Source organism: Sinohyriopsis cumingii, chromosome 8 (assembly GCF_028554795.1).
Source record: "Sinohyriopsis cumingii isolate HCF-2022 chromosome 8, ASM2855479v2, whole genome shotgun sequence".
Taxonomy (NCBI): Eukaryota; Metazoa; Mollusca; class Bivalvia; order Unionida; family Unionidae; genus Sinohyriopsis; species Sinohyriopsis cumingii.
Window position 1 is genome coordinate 92839537 of NC_142968.1, and position 23465 is coordinate 92863001.

General features: G+C 35.2%; 1 protein-coding gene across 6 annotated transcripts in view; it reads left to right on the forward strand.

Annotated features, from left to right (window-relative positions):
- The first annotated feature begins 1546 nt into the window (after positions 1-1546).
- Positions 1547-23465, forward strand: part of LOC149794151 (solute carrier family 25 member 44-like) — a 36148-nt gene continuing 14229 nt past the window's right edge. The window contains exons 1-3 of one of the 6 annotated variants that reach the window (XM_089968228.1): positions 1619-1636; positions 4856-4964; positions 18679-19579. In XM_089968228.1, the coding sequence (XP_089824354.1) occupies positions 18916-19579 (664 nt within the window). In that variant the 5' untranslated portion in view covers positions 1619-1636; positions 4856-4964; positions 18679-18915. Of the gene's footprint in view, positions 1637-1714; positions 1850-3082; positions 3167-4855; positions 4965-11126; positions 11274-18678; positions 19580-23465 lie in introns of those variants that run through there. The other 5 variants (XM_089968229.1, XM_089968231.1, XM_089968227.1 and 2 more) reach the window with 5 other exon arrangements.

The following is a 23465-nucleotide window of genomic DNA, read 5'->3' on the forward strand; positions in this document are numbered from 1 at the left end:
CAGTCTGTTTTATTTTTCTTCTTTTTAATGGTAACTCCCATTATCGTTATGTAGCACCATCCTTGTTAAAGTTTCCCTTATCGCTATATCCATAGAGCTTATGCTTCTATAAGAAATGAATTTATATTTTAAAAAGAAATCGTCAGTCTTCATACATTGGTAATGCTATTTTTTCATTTTGTTGTTTTATATATCGTGATTGTATGACATGAATATATTTTCAAAAAATAATTTGCCTTGTTACTGAATCGACAGTCATTATACACTGCTAATTTGTTTCACCAAAAATCCTTTAATAATTATATTTTTGTCTTTCTCATTCGTAAATGAATGCTACTTTGACCTCAACCTATTCTCTAGCTGAAACCCAGTTTAATCCTCCTTTGTGTGCATGGCGTCCACAGAAATAGAAACTCTTATATACTGCATTTATCTCCCTCTTTTTTAATTTCTCTATTACATGTTAATTTTTTAAATTCAAACTTGGTTTTAGAGGTGATTGATTTTATAAAAGCAAACATGTGACAAATTATGGCTTATCTAGCATTCAATAACAGTAACAAACAGGCGAAATATCAAGCTGTAATTTTGTTAAATGTTAAACACTTCCTTTTATTAGGTTAACTTTGAAACTCGGATAAAGATTCAGATAATCTGTCACAGTCACACACTAACAGATCTTATCAAAATAGAGACCCCTCTCCCCCTCTTTTGGGCCAAACCTCACTAAAGTTACTTCTTATTTTTAAAACACATCGTAGACAGTCTACTCATTAGACTTGACGAGTTCTGTCCCCTGGCTCATCGCAGTCGCCGATCTGTATGTATATATGGATATCTCATATTGAAACAGATTCTTTAGGTGGCGCTCTACAGTTTTGTATTTTGCACATAATTCTATTTTTTACGAAAAAGAATTTACACTGGTTTCACTGGCTACTTAAGAAACTAACCTGTATATCTTAGGTATTGTTCATATAATTTTTAATTCCCCCTTTTAAATTATATGATTGATGTGTAAGTTGTGTTAAAGAACATACAGTTTGGTCTTACTTCAGATGTGCAGCTAACAAGAAACTGTAAGCCCCGTTTGGTCATTTTCACTTCCCTGAGTTCAGAGGTAAACTGTAAAGAAATGAGAAGATTTTTTTTACACTTTATATATTTGGTAATTCATTCATTGCACTTTCACTAGCTAGTATTGTCTCGTCTTGCAAATTTCCGTTTCCTTATTTTAATAACTGCTAAAGATAATGTACTTTAATTATGGCTGAATTTTTTAGAACAAGGGATCAGTGATTTTGTTAGCTATGTGCTTAGATTATGGGCAATTTCCAGAGATATTTCAGCTATAGTACATGAAAGTACCAAAGACGTATAGTGGTATTCTCTCTACTGTGCATGTTGCAAATGTAAACAATTTCACCTTACACACGTCACTCACAAAAGTTCATGATATCTGTAGAGCGCCCCCTAAGTCTAGTCTGCTCTGTACATTCTTAGTCTGGTTCCCTGAACTCTCTCCATTCATAACAAAGAGGAATGGAACAAAGAGAGCACGGAAACGAGACTAGTACATACAGCCACTCCATCCGAACATATTCGGCCTTTACCATAAGGAATAGAAAGGAACCTGGTAGGTTATTCACCGCTATCAAGTATTATAGTTACCATCACGATCGGAATCTTTTTTAACCGAATCATTTCCGGGTAAAATTATGATCAGATGACACTGACAGACGAATTTTTGGTATACAGTGCACGAGTATTTAGGCTAAAATACGTTAGTGCTGTATCACTACAATAACCGTCTACTTCAATATCCGTCACTTACAGATAACATTTTTAGGTAAATGCCCTAAATAAGTGTGAATTTCAAATGTACACCGGTGTATATAGACGGATAAATCAGCCCTTCGCTCCTGATACTGATTTTCGGGTTAGCTTCAACATCAATATCATTACGGGTGAAGGGCTGATTTATCGGTCTACGGTGTATACATATTCGCCGTTAGCTTTTCGTGCAGTGTATACCACAATGAGGGCCAATTTTGTGCGTTGGGTAATTCTGTGCAATGATACGTCAGTTCTGTAAACATTGGATCACGTGTTATTTTTGGTCGAAAATCAAATATTTTTTTTTTATCAAGAAAGAACGATCGTCCTTTAATAAACGAAAGTGATATTCATAAAGTACACAAAACCTTGAACTTGTAACAAAGAAAAACATATTTAATATTTATCCTTTAGAAACATACAGGTAAATGCATTATTTAAAAGATGAAAATGTTTATCTTAGAACAACGCTTCATATTAATCCAAGTTTCTAATTTTGCAAGAAGTTGTCTCACATATTTTATTGTCTGCTGTACAACATGTCAACTTCCTGCTTGAATGGGATTCTCAGTAAATTCCCTGGTGTATAGTCTGTTTCTAAATTCTTTAGTAATGTTTTACCCCTATAAACGAAATGTTGTAAACACATTACATCCTATTCATTGTTGTTTCTCTTCTGTATAATAGTTTATTTTAAAAAATATTGAAATTTTACTAACTTTTTGTAACCATGTAGTTGCATTGTTACATTGAATTTTGTAAAACCAGCTATAAACCTGTCCAAATTACTTACTGAAATTCTGACAGAAAGTGTTCAAAATATTATATTTCATTTCCATAGCCTGATGCATGAACATTATATCTTTTCAAAGCAATGCACATAATATGGCCAACATATCGTGAGCCATGAAAACACAGGTTTGGTATCCCATGTGTCCAAAATTAATATTATTTTGAACAAAATATTCTGGTGACAATTGCCTCTATTCAAATAGTAAGCATTGCAGTATTTTCTTTTGGCCAATATGTCAAATTTGTTTTGTGTTTTGTGTCAATATTGGTGATGGAAACCTTAACATGTGCAGAAAAGCCAGACAGCGGTGTAAACAATTCACACTCACCACTGGCTAAATCCATACAAAGAAAGTGTTATCTATTGAGTATTATTTAATACATCATGAAGTTATCCTTGAAAAATAAAGTGGATTTAAGTTATCAAAAGTTATTAATAATTTTCATTTTTAAAATTATGTGTTGTCTAAAACGGAAGCAGGTCAACTTGCCTTATTGCAAACTCACCTTCCACTGTAGTACAAGTCACATGGATCATGTAAGTGCATTTATTGATATAAGTTTAAAAAATAATTTTATTTTTTTAAATTTAATCGTAATATAGTTATATCAAAGTTTATTCAGTTCTAAATTTTTAGTAATCTACACATTAATTTTGATAACAAAAATTCCAGTAGAAAATTATCGATCGCTATGGACTTTTATAATGGCAGTTCAACATTACACGGGGTCAAGAAAGTCGGTATTGGATTGAACTATTAATTGTGCAGGGGGAATCAAATATACAATGATATAAACAAGAATTTGCATGCATCTTCAGCCATCTCTTTATGGATGTTCAGCTATGAATGGGATATAGGAGTAACATACAATAAGTTTTATTCTTAGTATTAACATATGAAATTTCTTCAAAATGATAATTTAGCATGATGTAAAATTTAACTAAAATAAATCTGAATTGACAGCCATTTTTCTGGTCTTTTATTTGTATGAAAGCACATATCTGAATGGGAAAAATAGGTATTATGTATGAATTGGAAAAAGATGGGACATGACATACAGAAGATATAAATGAAGTTACATAATTGCCTCCAATTTTTTCCTGCTGGTGTTTCCCCAGGCTTGGTTTATAAATGACTACATTGTCACGTCTCTGTTTACGTTTGTAGTAGGGGGCCCCGAGTGGCCGAGTGGTCTAAAGCGCTCTCCGTTACGGATCACTGCCATCTCACCTCTGTCTGCATGGGTTCGAGTCTCGGATTTGGCCAATGTGGGTATGTGAGAAAGCTTGCCAGTAGCTTTTTGTGGGTCGGTGGTTCTTCCCAGGGTTTTCCCGGGTTCTTCCTCCACCTTTAATACTGGCCGCCATGCAAAGCCTATCATGTGCTGAAAAATGGCATTAAACCCCATAACAACAACGTTTGTAGTATAACTTTTTCCATACCACAGGCATATTCCCTTTTACGTCATATACAAGATGCTAATAATACTCTCTCTGTCCCGGGTAGCACAAACATGTGTTTCTGGCCAAGGTTGGGAAACCCCAGAGATGCAAATAAATGTTTAGTATTAAAGCTTTGCATTGTATGAAATCACAAACGTCTGGTCTTTTTAACAATAATTTTTGCTAATGATAATAGTTCTTACATAAATTGATGAAAGTGTTCTATTAGTAGTTTTACAGCATATAAGCAGGAATTTCTTTTGAAAACAAGGTCAGTTTGAAGGATTTGAAATTGCTGACATTGCCTTTAATGATCCCATTAAAGACGAAGGATCAGACATTAATATAAGTCCTGTTTCGACACTTGACATTTTAGATTTATCTGAATCTGAGGATGAAATGAGGGACAATCTTTTCTGGTTGGAATATGTGGGACCATTAAATGTTGACGACTTTACAGTATATTCAGGGCCAACATTTAATTTAGATGAAAATGCAAGGGAGATTTCTTTGTACAGTTTTTTCCCAAAGAAATATTCCATTTGTGCAAAATAGAGTTGAGAAAATCTTGAGGTATATTTTTATTATGAAATATGTGAATATAAAAATTGATTTCTGAGAATTATATGTACTTGTTGGTGGAAATGAGTGGCACAAAACTTTGGTAAGTGTTTAAAATATTAGTTTTCATTAAACTACATACTATTAGTTTTCATGTGACAAGATTGATATAGAAAATGTAGATAGAATGTGCACTAACTCAGGAAGCTCTCACTCATGCAGCCATTATGATGCTCAGAGGTTCAGCCTAAAAACAGCTGCTAGAAGGCAAGCTGCTTATCAGGCTTAGTAGGCAGGGCAGCAAGAACTTGCAGAAGGTAAAGAGTTAAAGGTATGTGTAATCAATTTCACCAAAATGACACCTGTAACTGCATGACCTAGATCGCATACGTGTGCTATGTGAATTGTACTATAACTCACCTCCATTTCACGCTAACTTGCTCCCACTTTTTGTCAGCAAACACATGCCAAGTCACCTCCACTTCAGGTTCAGCTTGTCTCAGTCATACATTGCATTAAATTTACAAGATGTGTTTCTTTTTGTGTTTGCTATTTTTGCATTTGTATAATGTGAATTAATATTAAACCAGAAAAAAATCACTTCACTTTATGCCTACTTGCATCCACTTCAGAGTCAACTCACCCCAGCTGTAAATGATAACTTAACAATAATATAATAATGTATACTGCAATCATGATCTGCAAGTTTAATTTCTCACTCTGTGCCCTTTAAAGGGACATGGACAATTCATATAAGACAGTTCTGCCCAACATAGACTAATAATTGTTGACTGGAAGTGGGGGTGAGTTGACACAAATAGATTATTTATATTGATTGAGTTGACTGGAAGTGGGGGTGAGTTGACACAAATAGATTATTTATATTGGTTGAGTTGACTGGAAGTGGGGGTGAGTTGACACAAATAGATTATTTATATTGGTTGAGTTGACTGGAAGTGGGGCGAGTTGGCATAAAGTGGGGGTGAATTGACTAGAAACCATGTAAAACTTATTGTACAGGGTAATGTCCTACAATGTAAGATGTCTTACCTGATGTTTATGCTTTTGGGTGAACCAGACAACATCATTATTAGGGTAGATGTCTTGCATTATATGACTAGTTTGCACATGTACACACTGGCTACTGTGATTGGGATGCACATAATATTTGCACAAGTTTTATGTATACATTTAAAGGGGAATTGATGTTTATTGAAATTATAGAAATATCCTATAGTGTTAACTTGTCAGCATATGTTTTGTTACTATATGTTAGGTATAATTTAGAACAAGAGCACAGTTTTCTGTATATGGATGATGGGGTTTAATGATAAAGAAATATAGGGCTTGCAAAAAATGATGTGTGATTTATATGCATTTGGTTGATTATTTTAATGCTATTGTTATAGAAATTATTGTGAATTCAGCAATTCCTACAATAGACCCAGATAAGCGGAAACAGAATTTATAACAGCTCCTTATCAGGCAAAAAATTGTAATAATAATATTTCTATATTATCCTCATACTGGGTGAAAATGCAAACACAACTTGACATTATTATCACCATTTAAGTCAATTAGATTAAATTTTTTTCTGTCAAATATTTAAAGAATATATTTTAGTAGATGTGAACAGATTTGATATAAAGCACATTTAAAATATAAATTTTATACTATGACTTTTGTTAAATCTTTTGTTAATCAATTTCAAAGCTTTCTCAGTGAGTAATAAACTGAAATGAAACAATGTATATCATTTCAAGGAAAAACTGCATGAGATTTTGTATTTTGTTGTGACACAAACCTTTCTGTATTTAATTGCTGTTTGCTGCTATTGGCATGCTGTTTTTTTTCTTGAATCAACATGTTGGAAATGATTTGACTTTTGATGCACTGAAGAGAATCTGAAGGCCATCGGTCATTGACAGTGTCACACATAGAGCATGGCATTGCGGTCTTTCCTGTAATATATTGTCCTATTTCCCTCAAATATCAACCCTTTTATGTATGCTTTTCATCAGAGAAAATGGACAAATATTCCTATAACATTTCAATTTTGTATGTACACCCATGTCTCTGTTGGTGCTAGCAGTGTCCGCAGTCACACAAGATGTCAAAATTTTAAATTGACATTGAATATCTATTTGAAAACAATGTATCTGGAAATAAAACTAATCAAAGATTGTGATAGTAAATTAATATATTTCCTGTCAGACTAGTAGTTCTCATAAGTCAGATGGCTTGTAAAATTTAGTTGTTGGCAGTCAATTTTTGTTTATGATATGAAGAAGTAAATGTTTAAAATTCTGAATTATGTCCGTGTTCTTTTGGAACTTAATGTGTAAAATTCTCAAGATTCATTTGCCCTCTAGAGAGTTACAACAACTGGGATTAGACATTTTGTATTTTGAAACAAGACTTTTTCCAGCTTTTATAAATGTACCAATAGCGCTGTTTACAAACTGGAAAAATGTGGCGTATTTTAGGTGTTAAGCCACTGTAAAAAAAGCAAAGTTGAATGATAATGACATCAAAGAGAGAAATAATTCTTAATAGAGAAAATTATAAATGAATGTTACAGTAGATCAGCATACTTGGACAAAAAAAGGAATGGCTGATTCGTGAACAACATTAACTGTGTAATGAATTTTACTCAGTGGATGATTCGTACTTCTGTGTTATACATGACTATTTGTTGGTCTTGATGGCATGATGTAGTCATAAGTATATACTGATTGAAAGTTTATAAATACTAAAACAGAAGGTATATGAGGTAAAATTTACAAATCCACAAATAAAAGCATCTTCATCTTCAAAGTTATAAGGCTCATACAGGAGCCCCATAGTAATTACCTTTTTGCGGACCATCTATCTGCCTAACTACCCGTCGATCTGTCTCTTCATACACCATGGCATAATCTTGAAATTCTTTTTTTACCAAGGATGCTGATCCTGTCATATATGACTGCCATTACACAAAACAGAAAATGTGTAAAACTTATTTTCAAAAACCACTCAATGGTATTTTTTAAATTTGACAAAAATGATCATGGCAAGAAGACAATTGAATTAATCTGCTGTCCAATATGGCTGCCATTACTAAAAATAGAAACAACTCTTAAAAACTGCTCAGCAGAATTCTACCAAATTTTGATTTAAAGCTTTCTTTAAAATGTATACAACTGATGAAATGTAGGTAGGTACCATTACTAAAAATAGAAAAACCTTAAACAGCTTTGCAGAAGCCACTCAACAAAATTTGGCTAAATTTGACAGTAACCTTTCATTCAAGGGCTTTCAGTTTTGTACAAATGATGCTTATCTGCCATAAAATGTGGACACTGTTACTAATGATAGAAATAAACATTAAGTTACTTATCACATAGCACAGAAAAGAATTTGACCAAATGTTGCAGCACTCGGGCGTAAAGGGCTTTATATATTTTATAAATGAGAACTGCCATACAATTAGGTTACCAGGACACAGGTAACTGTAATAAGTAATCATAATTAAATATAATTGATTGCATATTTTGAAGCAATCACAGCTAATTTATTAATCAGACATTTTCCAAAAATATAAGTAGGGGTGAAATGATACACCGCCTGCAATACGATACATATCGATAATGTATATGAACTTGATGGTCTTTCCATCTTTGAAAGGTAGTGGGTGCCCTTTTATGTATGTTGACATTCTTGGTTGTATTTCCAGTATGCACATTACAGACAGACATACAGTTCCAGCATGCACATTACAGACAGACATACAGTTATCAGATATTTATATGCTATTCTCATTGATGTCAAAATAACAAAAATACCTTCAAAGAGACTATTTGTTTGTTGCCAGAGAGTTTTATTCAGCGTTTTAAGCCATTTAATGGTGGCTTCATTTAACTCACTTTTGCGACCAGACCCTTTGTTTTGCACAGCATGAATACTTTGAAAATATCTTATTACAAATGTCATGTCTCACTTAATCTTGGAAGACATTATGATGTTATCTTCAAAGCAGACAAATAAAATGTCTGCACGTAAGGAAAATTTTTATCTAGAACAAATCTGGTCATGGGAATGAAGATGAATACTATCAAAATCTGTCGTACTTCCTGCAGATGCAAAAGGCTGCTGCAGCCTTAGGTACTAATATTTCTTAGTGAAGATAGAAAACTATTGACAACACCCAGTCCTATAATATTATTTTTAAATTTTTTAGACAAGGTGATAAACTTGAATGGTTTGAAATCTGCCCCATCACTGATTCTGTGTTAATTTTATTTATTCCATCAGCATCTTCATTCACTGGTTAAATATCTCTGCATAAAAAGAGAAATTCCAAGTTTTTCCCCCATGTACAATTTAAGGAGATAAACTGCCATGGTTTTCTCTTAAGGGAGACCTCCCCATTTATCAAATAAATAAGAGGGAGTGGAATAAAGAGAGGGAGAGGAAGAAACGGCCATAGTACATAGTACAATATTTACCTAACACTTCAGTATCTGTCTTTCTTTCTTTATGTGCCACGTTCTAAGAGCATTACTGAAATCAACATCTGTAAAAGATGTCACCTCTAGTGACCAAAGCATTAATCTGTTAAATAGTTCTGCACATAATCTGTTGCCGATCAGTGTATGAATAGTGGTCTGTGCTTCCTTATGAAGAGGCATATACACAGCTAGCTTTCTAGCTTGAATATTTTAAGAAACTGATTTTTTAAAACTGTTATGTACAATTTTCCAGAACTCACAAATATTATCTTTTAGATACATCTGATTCAAAATAGGATTTTTCACTAAAATAAACTTTGTTGATTCGGTGGTTTACTGACTCCAGTGCAAGAATTCTTATCAGTTCCATAATGATGTATTAGGGTTTTAAGTTCATCAGTGCCATAGTCTGTTTGTGCAGACAGAGGTATTCAAATAAATATCATTACTGCTTAATTTTATGTTTTTACCCTTATCTGATATATAGTTTTGTAATATGTTCTGCAGGGCAAAATTGATTGATTAAAAAAATGAAAATTGCATTATACTTCTAAATTGTGTGTATTTTAATTAGGCCCAGTATTCTGCCCTTTCTAAATTTAATTTCAAAATACCACTGAAGGGAAGGCTGACCGTCATGTCATCTATTTTTGTCCATCCAATATGTACATGTGACTTGTATTTAACACCATTTTCGATCTCAAAATCACTTACTGGTATCTCCATGAACATTTTCTCAGCTCCAATAATCCGATATACTTCAGAACTTTAAAAATTATTGTCATCATCATGAAAATCAGCCAGTATTTGCCAAACTAAATTGTAATGAACCATACCAGGAATCAGACATTTTGGGTTTTCTAGGTAGCTCGCATTTTGAACACGTATTTGTAAAACCTCCTTCATGGAAGGTTCAAACTACATGATAATAATGCTTATTTCTGGGCATCATGTGCCAATCAAATTTAGTTTAACAGCCAGTCATGACATGCTTAAAGAACCCAGATGTGTAAACAGTTGCCTACATAAAACACAGATGTTGCGACAAGAAAGGTTAAATAAAAATTGCATACTTTGTCTAGCACATTGTCATTTGCGGAGCATTCAGCTAAATAATTTGCGGGAGTGGCTATTCTCCAAGTTTGCGAATTTGAACAACTTTTGCATGATTCATGCAATCGCATACCCTGGCAGCATCTCTGTTTAAGTACTTGACGTATCAATTAATGATCTCTGCGCAAAGTTTCTCTCTTACTTGGTCAGTACTTCCTTTTTGTCATGCAGGGAACAAGCTACATTAATTTCTGATTGGTTGTTATTGTTTAACCTGGACTGGAACAAGCAATAACCACCAATGAGTATTCAGTGTAACATATTTTACTGTGTGACAAACCGGAAGCGTAGCTTTCAAATCGACCAAAGTAGATATGATACAATTCACTTTATAAACTTCACGGAAAAGTGGTTATTAAGTGATGAGTAAACTACTGCATTATGCATGTGGGACACGTTTGGAATGTATAGTAAATGCTGAACATGATGCTGGGTTAAGAGAATTGACGTGGGGGGGGTCATATTATTAATCCTGAGGATTCTCAAAAGTATTTTTTAAAATGAGTGCATGTGAATACAGATGCTGTTTCGGATGAATTCTAATTTTAAAGAATAATAAGGCAAACTAATAATAATTATTCATAACTGCTGAAGACTAAAATAACTTGCATACAGTAAGTATCATTTTATATCATTTCTCTGTCTATTGTATTAATATGTGTATCGTTACAGAAGAAGTATTGATTTATCAATGAATCATTTCACCCCCAATTATAAGTATTTCTGTTGTGATCAATTACAGTCCAAAAATAGCATATCAATGAAATTATTTTCTGGTCTGCAGCGCTTACCATTCCAGATCACTGCCATCTCACCTCTGTTTGCGTGGATTCAAGTGTCAGGCTTGGATAACATGGGTATGTGAGAAAGCCTGCCAGTAGTTTCCCGTGGGTCGGTGGTTCTTCCTTCACCAGTTATACCCCATGTATAGCCTATTTTGTGTTAAAATGGCGTTACACCCTACAACAACAAAACAACTGCAACAACCACATAACTGTTTTCAGTAAAAACATTCAACTTGAAGTTGATTTTCATTGGTATGTAATTGATGGGGAGACATTTTATTTGCATGGAATTACATTTGAAATAAAAGTTTGTAATGGGGAGTTTATTTATGTTTGCTTTTCTTGAATTGTAAAGCACTTCCTTTGATAAGGATATACTGTAGCTATAACTCTAATAATATGACATAGTTATAACTTTGATAATATGTAGGACATGGTTATAACTTTAACGTGTAGGAAAGTAGTATGGAAATGGGCATTTTGCCTCATGTTCTACCCAATGGGTACAGTGACACCCATCCTTGCCTCTAACTCCCATGACAAGCTAACCCCCTTCACGGCCCATATATGTTTTGGTTAACTTTTTGCTGATGGGTTGGTAGAGGTGTAAACACACAGGTGACCTGATTGTTTCAGTCATGGGGGCTAGAGTCTCTTATGGCTGTCTGTGTCCCCATAGGGTATCAAGTGTGGTCAAACAGCCCCTTCCCTACTATTCATTGCTAGTCTGCAGCAGTTGTGGAAAGGAAATATCTCTGCAGAGCGAGTGAGTGATGATCTTGGTGCTACTCAGACAGGCAAAAATCAATTTATGGTGTGGGGGCCCCAAGAGGCTGAGTGGTCTAAAGCGCTCACCGTTCCAGATCACTGCCATCTCACCTCTGTGTGGGTTTGAGTCCAAGGCTCGGCTAGCATGGGTATGTGGGAAAGCCTGCCAGTAGCTTCTCGTGGGTCGGTGGTTCTTCCCTGGGTTTTCCAGGGTTCTTCCTCCACCACTTATACTGGCCACCATGTATAGCCTATCTTGTGCTGAAAAATGGCGTTAAACCCTAGAACAACAACAACAACAATTTATGGTAGCGATCAATATATACACATTGCATGAAGATCATGTTTTTTCTTGAGTTTTACTGTTTGTAAAGCTGCAACTGCATGATTTCTTGTATATAGTTGGAGTTGTCAGTGATTTTCCATTTCCGCCATCACAATCTCAAACTTGGCCATACTGATTATTTTATACTTGATTGCAATTGAGTATAATTTTTTGATCGTTTTGAGACAGCTTTGTGTGGCCACAAGCAATTTGGAATAGACACATAGTGGAAATGCAGTTGCATCAAGATTAACTTGCTCACACCATCAGACACTGGTTACTATTGATATAGCTCTGTCAACTATACTGATTGGTGCACCTGCAGTGGTTGATGTTGTCATGATGCCAGTAATACTAAGACCAACAGTCTACAAATAGCATCTGCGACCAGACTTACCCGTTTTTATTTCAAGATCAAAAGGTTTCTCTTGATAATTTCATCTTGCAGCTGTTGTTCGGCTTTGATTTATTTTTTAGGTAAGACTGAGGGTCTGTCATAGTTCTTCTATCAATATTACAATTACATGTTTTAATTGCACGACAGACAGACCTTGTCCAGTCTCATCATCATGCGCAGGCGCAATACGCACACACATGTCTAGCCAGCAATTCTTTTTGATTGGTACAATGGTCTCGAAATGTTGTAAGAAACTTCTTCCTTGGGAATACTTAAATCTCTGGCGATGGTGAGTTCTGGTGGTTTTTTGGCACCCCTCATACAAAAACACACTGATTATACAAGAGCCTATGACATCTAACAATTGTCTTTTCCCGATAATTGTGAACCAAATGTTCTTGTTGAATAACAGTTGAGTCAGTGTTGGTTTAAAATATTCGATGGTGGACATAACCAGAGTGGAGACATCAGTGATTGCTACTTCATCATGGTAGAAACAACCCCACCTGGTGCTGCAGTCAATGCACACATGAGATAATTCCAAGCTGGCCTTGAGTTGGTTGTGGTACATCAGGGTGATTCGAAATGGCAATTTCTACTTGAGCAATAACAAAATTATGTGACAGTTCATACAAGAGTTTGGTGGCACCACTTTGAAGCAGTTATTTATTTACAAGTGGAACAAAATTGTTATCGGTGTTGGCATCCACTGCCAGCTGACCTAACACCCCATTGGTAAATTCTGCAACCTCATCACTGCAGTTAGATTCCATTACATATATAATGATGATAAAAATCTAATCTTAAACTCAAATGCCAAAGCCGGTTAAGTACTCGTTGGGATAAATGTTGAGTGCTTCAAACTGAGTTTCGTCTCTGGCAACTAAAGATTTTGATAATGTGTATGTGAAAAAATCTACAGCATGACCAGATTTGTTGGTATGTGATATAGGTGACAAATATCAAGGATGCCGTTGATTATTTATCAAAATCACCAGTCTACCCCACCAACTCTTTACATCCATTTTATGATAAACAAGTATGATCCAGACTCTTGCTATTTTAAGATCTGATGTTCAGATCAGTCAAAGGCATTTTTATCAAGAGAACCTGAAATAAGTTCGTCATTTGCTAAGGTAAATAAGTCAGTGTTTTCCTTTCCTTTTTTAATGATATTCCTTTGATTGTGCTTCATCAAGTTGCTGCATGTCACTGGTGGTGCGAGCGTATGAGTGATTTCTTTATGCACATATTGTCTTGTTGTAATATTAGCTGTATCAACGTAGATTTTGCAAAATGCAACCGACACGTTGGTGTCCCTGATTCCATGTTTATCAGTGAGTTTCATCAGATTCTTTACCATAAAGTCGCTTTTGTGTTTAACAATGATATCTTGAATGTCCCACATTGGATGTTTTATGTTTGCCAGATTGCTCTTCTAAAATCATGAGCACATCTGGATCAACACCTACATGACTGGTAAACTCAGACAAATCCACTTTGATGGCAAATCGAGTTAGATCCACCTTGGCTCCGTGTTGTCAAGCCAAGTTAGACTGTAAATGTTATGGTTGTGTATGATTACACCTACTTTAATGTGAAATCAATAAGTGCTTGCAGGTTTGGTGAACTCTGCAGTGCACACAATGCTTCATTGACAAGATGACCGCATATGGAGCCATCCATCTGTGTTTGTACTGGCATAGTCGAATAAAACAATGGTTGTTTATGATACTTGGTTAAATAATTAGCTAATTTGACTGGAGGCAAAAGTATATACACATGTACAAGTCAAAATACAAACATATGCAACCCAGTAAGTGCCAGGATCTGTGGATGAATCCAGATTGGTGATACTTCTTTCACATGTCTGTGGCACCATTGCTGCAAGTTTATCTCACATAACCCAAAAAATGTTTTTTCAATTGTGCCATTGTCAGTAAATCAAGATTGGTCAGTGGCATGATCTTCTGCGACCGAGCAATTGAAGACCCCTGCCAAAGGATATTTGGTGACTTGTGCCTTGCAAATGAAGGTCTCTTCTTTTTTTATGTGACCATCAACTGCCTTTTTCAAAGCCATTCCTGATGCAATTCTGACAGCCCCTAACACTGCAGCTTTTGCAACCATTGGAGCCGCTGCTGCCAACAATGGTGGAATGACTGCGAGAAATGGAGATATTCAACAAGTTTTTGCATTTGTGTGACCTCTTACCTGGATAACATTAATGTTACTGAAGCTGTATTTGGGTCAACCACATGGGGACATTTCCAGTTAATTTTGCTGCAGAACGTTTCATTGTGACCCCACAATTGTTCTTGATTTATCCCAGCTGACTTTGAGTAAGCCAACATTCAGTTCATGGTAGGATATTATTATTAAAATATGAAACAAGTTACAAATTTTCATCAAGTGCATCAGTCACTTTCATTCAGCCACCAGCATTACAGCAAGTGTCTTTTCAGAAAGTGCCACAGCATAGCATTTGTAATTACCAACACATGCATGAAAATACATGTCAATGATGGACTTCCTGAACAATTCCAGATGTTCCAGTGAAAAGTTGTTTTAGGGTTTAATGCCATTTTTCAGCACAAGATAGGCTATATGTGGCGGCCAGTATAACTGCTGGAGGAAGAACCTGGAAAACCCCCGGAAAGAACCACTGACCCACGGGAAACTACTGCAAGCTTTCTCACATACCCACATTGGCCAAGCCTGAGACTCGAACCCAAGCAGACATAGGTGAGATGGCAGTGATCTGTAATGGAGAGCGTTTTAGACCACTTGGCCACTCAGGGCCCTGCCCAGTGAAAAGTAATAAATCGGGTACAACATATGAAAGTCTTGTTGGGAAATTTGCAGGCCTATGTTGACATTATGATGCTGGTTCATGTATAACCACAGATTTTGATGTGCTTGTGTAATATGATTGGCTTCTATATAATCAAGCTGAATTTCTTCTGAAGGTTCCTGATGACTGTTTGACAGCAAAGAGACCTTCATCAGTTCTAAGGTGTCAAATCTTGGTGCGTCTAGCTATCTTACGAACTGGTTCCAGTGCTTCTTTTGTTCCTCTGAGTGCTGCCATTTGTTGTATGGTTGTTTTGGTGGCCTTGGCAAATTTCTTTAGTGGGCTAAATTATTGGTGCAAATTTTTGCTCAAACCTGACGGAGGTTTTCTCACACAGTCTGTCACAACTGTAACATACTTTTGACATGTTTGCAGGCTTTGATTGCTTTCTGAATTATTTCATGATTTTCACGAGTGGCTTCATGGCATCATCTTTTGTATAATTCAATGGTATTGCTGCTGGACATTTTTTAATTTTTTGATGTATTGTTTTTTAAATTGACACGTTTAAGCCCGCATGGATCACTTTGGGAACATAAATGTAGCATTAAAGTCAAATTACGTCAGTGCAGCTTTGCAAAAATATGTGTTTCAGATTGACTTGATTCTTGAGTAACACATCATTGTACACCACCAGATTGTTTTTGTTGGCATCCATATCAGTGTTTTAATGCATCATTGATGGTGGAAAAAAATTGATGGAAGCATTGTTACCAGTTAACACTTTTTGGACATGTTTGAGTGCATTATAACACGGTTGATCATCACCCAGTGGTGCAATCAGATACACCCCCCTTGTGGTTAGAAATACCAAAGACTTAAAAAATGGTACTTAAAGACTTAATAAAGTGAGTTATCCTGTTTCTTTTGAAGGTATAGCTTTCATGTATGATATTCTGCAGTTTCTTATTCTTTGTTTGCCTCCAAATTTTGTCCAAGTTTGTTTTCATTCTATTTCTAAAGTTACCAACAAATTTATCAGCTTATTAGTCTACTCTGGATTTGTTTCAGATAATTTGTATGATGCATTCAAACGATACAGCGATTTAAGTTTTTCTGTTATATCTCTGATCTTCCAATCTATTGGCAGGATTACATCATTGTTAGCAACATCAATAAACTCATTCATAATGTTTTGGCAATCAATTCCCTGTCTGTTAATCAAGGTTTTCTACATTAACAACTCGGCTTAATTTTTCTTTTTCACCAACATAAAATGAATAAAATACATATAGCGGACTGTGGAAAGAAAATAAACAGCAAGTCAATATAGTACATTTTATTAGTACATTGCAGTTGGCTTAGCAGTGAGTTTATATTGACCTCATTCAATATCCTATGGGGACAATGGCATCCATATGAGACAACATAGGACTTAGTTATAACTTCAGTGTGTAGGACATAGTTATAAGCTAATGATATGTAGGACATAGTTATAACCTTGATTATATGTAGGACCTAGTTATAACCTTGATGATATATATGTAGGACATAGTTATAACCATTATGATACGTAGGGCATAGTTATAACCTTGATGATATGTAGGACCTAGTTATAACCTTGATGATATATATGTAGGACATAGTTATAACCATTATGATACGTAGGGCATAGTTATAACCTTGATGATATGTAGGACATAGTTATAACCTTGATGATATGTAGGACATAGTTATAACCTTGATGATATGTAGGACATAGTTATAACCTTGATGATATGTAGGACATAGTTATAACCATTATGATACGTAGGGCATAGTTATAACCTTGATGATATGTAGGACATAGTTATAACCATTATGATACGTAGGGCATAGTTATAACCTTGATGATATGTAGGACATAGTTATAACCTTGATGATATGTAGGACCTAGTTATAACCTTGATGAAACATAGGACATAGTTGTAACCTTCATGATATGTAGGACCTAGTTATAACCTTTATGATATGTAGGACCTAGTTATAACCTTGATGAAACATAGGACATAGTTGTAACCTTCATGATATGTAGGACCTAGTTATAACCTTTATGATATGTAGGACCTAGTTATAACCTTGATGAAACATAGGACATAGTTGTAACCTTCATGATATGTAGGACCTAGTTATAACCTTGATGAAACATAGGACATAGTTGTAACCTTCATGATATGTAGGACCTAGTTATAACCTTGATGAAACGTAGGACATAGTTATAACCTTGATGAAACGTAGGACATAGTTATAACCTTGATGAAACGTAGGACATAGTTATAACCTTGATGAAACATAGGACATAGTTGTAACCTTCATGATATGTAGGACCTAGTTATAACCTTGATGAAACGTAGGACATAGTTGTAACCTTCATGATATGTAGGACCTAGTTATAACCTTTATGATATGTAGGACCTAGTTATAACCTTGATGAAACATAGGACGTAGTTGTAACCTTCATGATATGTAGGACCTAGTTATAACCTTTATGATATGTAGGACATAGTTATAACCTTGATGATATGTAGGACATAGTTATAACCTTGATGAAGTGCAGGACATAATTATAACCTAACAAGTTTTCAGAATTATTCCAAAGAACATTACAAAATTTGACAGAGTATATTTTACCTTGATGACATTTCAGATTATACCGATTTCATCAGTCTGCCATCAGGTATGACCACATTGCTATAAATAGTAAAATGTTAATTGATTTTACATGAAAAATATCACTTGACAGAATTTTACCAACATTGACAGAAAACATCATGTCATAAGGGCCTTTCATTATTGAAAGAATGATGCAAATATGCCATCAAATATGGATGAAAATACAAAATTAAACCTTAAAACAGTTGTTTTCATAACAAATGCAGATAACAGTTTTGGAATAAATGTCTACAGAAAACATTGTACAGAGTCTGACCTGGATTTCTTGGCCAACTGCTTTGTTGATCCATTAGGCAGTTGTCTGCCAGGTATATGATCTTGTGCACATGTTGACCTCTTGCTGGTAGAGTTATGGCTTTTATAGATCTATGTGATATCTTAAAAAGTTGACTTATGGATAAATATGTCCCTATTAGGGGTTTTGTCTCTTCTGCTTATTTTTTTTTTGACATTTATGGTTGGAATGGATCAATTCCTGATAAAAGTTCAGTTAAAAAAGCATAGCTGAGGAGCCATTTGACACACTGTTGCGAGATGGGGACCAACAGTGGCTATAATTCTTATAGTGCTATTTTTTAACCCTCAAAGGCCACAGTGCATTTCTACCTTTAGTATATATACAAGTTTAAATATATCATGATTTTTTTCTTTACTTTTTCAGGATGCCCGCAAAGTTTTTGTAATAGAATGAGATTTGTACAGAATTAAAACTTTTGACACCAGTAGCGACCACCTATAGATGACTCTCTGAGGCAAGAAAATGGAATGCTTGCATTTGTGTTGTATTTTTTCTCTGCATTTTCAAGATACATGGCTCTTGGATAAATTTGATTGCTGTTTAAGTTAATAATACATATAATAATTAATTGCATAATTGTTCATTAAGCACAATACAATAATGGATAGCATAGAGACAGAAGAGATACGTGTTGTAGAAATGTATATGATGGACAAGAGAAAGTATTACCCACTTACCATGTTAAGTGGGTTAACGATACGTGGAATTTTATATCCATTTAGCTTGATTAAGACTCGACTTCAGATTCAAGTTGGTCAGGAAATTTACAAAGGTACCTTTGATGCTTTTGTTAAGATTTCCAGAAATGAGGGTGTGCAAGGCCTATATCGTGGTTTCTGGGTGAATTGTGCACAGATTTTGCCATCTTTGGCATATATCACAACATATGAAAGAATAAGAGACTACCTCAGGACAAATACAAATCTCAATACAAGTCAGATCAAGTCTTTTATATCAGGGGGATTAGCTTCCATTGTTGGACAGACTCTCACTGTACCATTAGATATTGTCACACAGCACATAATGTTGCTTGGAAATCAAAAAAATTCCTCAGAGGTCAATGTACAAAAGAAACTGAAGTCATTACAGAGGATTCATGTGCCTCCAGAAATGAGAACAAGGCGATTTGGAACTGTATCTACTGTAATTCAGGAAGTATATAGACAGGATGGGATCCTTGGTTTCTACAGAGGATACTTTGTTTCACTGGCTCTTTTTGCACCAAATAGTGCTTTATGGTGGATGTTCTACGATACATATTCAGGTAGGTAATACTCACAGTTGTCATGATTAAAGCTACAATTGAGTACTTGAAGTGGCAGACCAAAATTCTGCCTTGAGTACTCAGCATTTTATATGCTGATGGCACTGTTTCTAACCAGTTTATAACACATGCCTACCCATAAAACCCTTCCAAGGCATATTTTAAAAAAGTTGAATACAAATTAGAAGTTTCCGTCCGTTGATAAAGAAATGCAAAATTTGCTCCTATATTTTGTATAAAAAGTGCACAGAATTTTTAAAAAATCACGATAGAAAGATTCCAATTGTCCATCTATATTGGTTGACCTATTGGAACACAGTGATCCAGTCAGTGAAATGCATCTTGGGTAGCTAGAATAGCTAAGATCATGAGTTGCTTTAATGTAGGAAATTGTGTTGGTAGTATGGCCATTTGTTGCTTTAATGTATTAAAATCAGATGGCAGTATTAGTGGTAAAAAAATAGCATACTCTCTTGTAGCATGAGAAGTAAAATATTTGAACAAAACATTGTTTTTATTTTATTAGGCTAAATGTATTACTGCTTAGAAAATCATTTAATTAAAAGTAGGTCACGTGTATATGTCCTGCCTTGTGTTCCTAAAATAGTATTTTGTATAGACCTCACATATACATGATATATAGAAAAAAACGAGGTCCTGGATGATTTCGACCGCTTCAGTGGCCTAGTGGTTAGAGCAGATGTGGGAAGTTGTGGGTTTGATCCCTGGTCGAGTCATACCAAAGACTTACAAAAATGGTACTAACAGCTGCCTCGCTTGGTGCTCAGCATTAAGAGGTTAGTGTTAGGACTGATCGGCCTGGTATCAGAATAATGTGACTGGGTGGGACATCATGCTAAATGTCTATGGCATGATGCCCCAATGCTAGAGATCACTTTAAACTGCCACACTGCAGACATCAAAGCGATATGACTGAAAAATTGCTAAAGCTACGTTAAAAATCCAAATCACACACACACCTGGATGATTTCTTTCAGGCAAATTTAAATGAGTTTTTTGTTTGTTTAACAAATTATCAGTAGGAATTGTATCCTCATTTGGTCTGATACTCAAGTTCCAGATTTGGACTGGAGTCAAGGATGTAACCAATTTGTACTTGGGTACTTGAGTACTCATCGCAGCACTAGTCAAGATGGATAGTTTTCTGAAGACAGCATATATTTTCCATGATTGCCCCATCATTATTATGATTACCTCCTCTAAAAAAATGTTCTACTAGCTTATAAGTCATCCTACGGGAGAAATTGATTACTAAATGAATTGAATTATGCAGAAACATGCATTTATTAAAGAAGAGAAGATTTACGCAAGGACATTATCAAAGTAATATTGGAAGATATATGTAGCTCCAGATGGTGATAGTTCCAGTTATGACTGCTTTACTGGCAAAGATGATGTGGAGAAAATAGCATAAAAATGAGAAATTTAGTTCTTTTTTTCTTTATGAAAGTTGTGTTACTCAAATTTGAATGAGATTTCACTTTCTCAGCTTTAAAATGTTTAGCTGTCCAGGCTAGATGAATATAGGAATTGTCATCCCCTGAACTCATTTTTCTTTAGTTCATCCTTATATGTTGCAAATAATTAGTCATATCAATCCATTGCTATGGAAGTTTGAACTGAAAAGAAGGCAGATATTCTTCACCACAAGTAGTTGAACAGTTTATATGATTGGCCATGGAGTAAAATTTTATTTGAAGAGATATCCAAACTTCATTTCTGAATTTCTTTTTCTTTACATGTATTATGGTGACAAGGATACATGATTTATATACACAAGGGGATGATTTTAGGGCAGAAGCACATTTATACAGGGGTCCCACACTACTGGGAAGTCAGGAAAAAGTTGGGAGAAATGATAATTTTTTTCCCCAACCATGGAAAGTCCTTGAATTTTGCAAATATTGATGTAAGTCAGGAAAATCCCGGGAATTTTCCCCCACCACTAGATGCCCGAAACAATTTAGTAATTGAGTCATAGCTGAACTAATCATGAGTTAAATTTAACAAGTTCTGACCAGAATATTCTGAGGTTGTAGTATATATCATATGGGTGCTTGCCATAAACTTATTTGTTGAGTCAATCCAAACTCTCTGTGGATTAGATTCGTCTAGTAGACTTTTTTTCCCCCCCAGACAGCTTGATATCGTATTTTTTCTAACATGGAAGATATGAAAACCAATCTAGCATCACAAAAGGCCAACAAAGTGTTGGCAAAGCATAGCCTCTTACAAGATGGCCTAGCAAACTTAAACGTTAAATCAAGTCAGACCTGCATTAAATTGATATGCAAATTATTTATTTTCTCATAAATTGCGAGTATTAAACTCGTTATGTCTTTAATCTGCTGAAAGACAAGATAAAACTAGGACATTGATGAAAGTTGACCCGGTACTTGTGTTTTGCATTGGGTAGTCATACGAGTACACTAATTTCACAACCCACATGTTCATTACCTCATAGATACTGTAGTCATATGATATCTAATATCCCATTTCAAATGTTGTAGAAAAAAATATTAAATGAAAGTTGCATGCTGGTTGTAATAAAATTTTTTTTAAAGAACCCAAAATTATACATATTTATTCCTAGAACATCTGCAGGGGTTCTGCTTTCTCACTCATGTGACAGAAATCTGGCTGTTTTACTAACCTTACTTTTCTTATCTCAGTCTAGTCCTCTCAGACCAGTCTCAGTCAAGGTGTCCACGCACTCAAAAATACTTTTAAAAAAAAGAAAACTTTGTCTTCTGTTGTACATGACGTAGTTGTTCTAAAAACAAACAACAAGAAATATATCACGAAAAACATAGTAACTTAAGGTCAATCCATCTTTTGAGAACATTCCATACAAAATATTTTGAGAGAGACACATGTACATGATGTCGAGTTATTTGGTATTTTGCTAGTTAGTTTCACACAGCATGGTCAGTTTTGACCTATATGCAGGCCTAAATCAGTACATTTACAGGTCAGCATCATTAAATGTAGCTAAAGGCACCTAACTAAATTTAAATACTTTGTGTGAAACAAATTATATACTGTTAGCTACATTTAATGAGGGGGCCCCAAGTGGCCGAGTGGTCTAAAGCGCGCTCCATTACGGATCACTGCCATCTCGCCTCTGTCTGTATGGGTTCGAGTCGTGGATTCAGCCAATGTGGGTGTGTGAGAAAGCTTGCCAGTAGCTTCTCTTGTGTCAGTGGTTCTTTCTGGGGTTTTCCCGGGTTCTTCCTCCACCATTAATACTGGCCGCCATGTATAGCCTATTGTGTGCTGAAAAATGGGGTTAAACCCTACAACAAAAACAGAACCATTTAATGACACTGACCTGAAAACTGACTATGCTATAGATAGGATAAACTTCTCAATGCTGTTTGGAGTGAAATATGACATAAAACACTGATCTATGCACATAAACTAGGCCTACATACTTCATAGCCTCGTGGAGAGACAAATAATATAACCCCTTGACTGGAATTTCCTTGTCTTGGTCCAGAATCCCCAAAAAGATTCTATTCATCAAGGGACACTCAGGCTATACACATTACCGGCCACAAAAATCCTAACTCTCTCAGCAACTACAGAAACCTTAGTAAGAGACAGAAATGTGTTATGTCAAACACGCTTTCTTCTAATTTTGTTAAGCATCTGAAATTGTGCCCCAGTTTAATCAAACATATACCTACAATCTTTAATGACAAATAATGCATTTACCAGCCAGAAGGAATCATTTATCCGTCCACACATTAACAAATTTTACAGTAGCACTTGTCATATATCCAAGATAGAAAAAGTAATTTTCATAGAAACCGTGAACATGAAAGTTCAGCACATTGTTATCCACTAGGGTCTGTATTTGGAG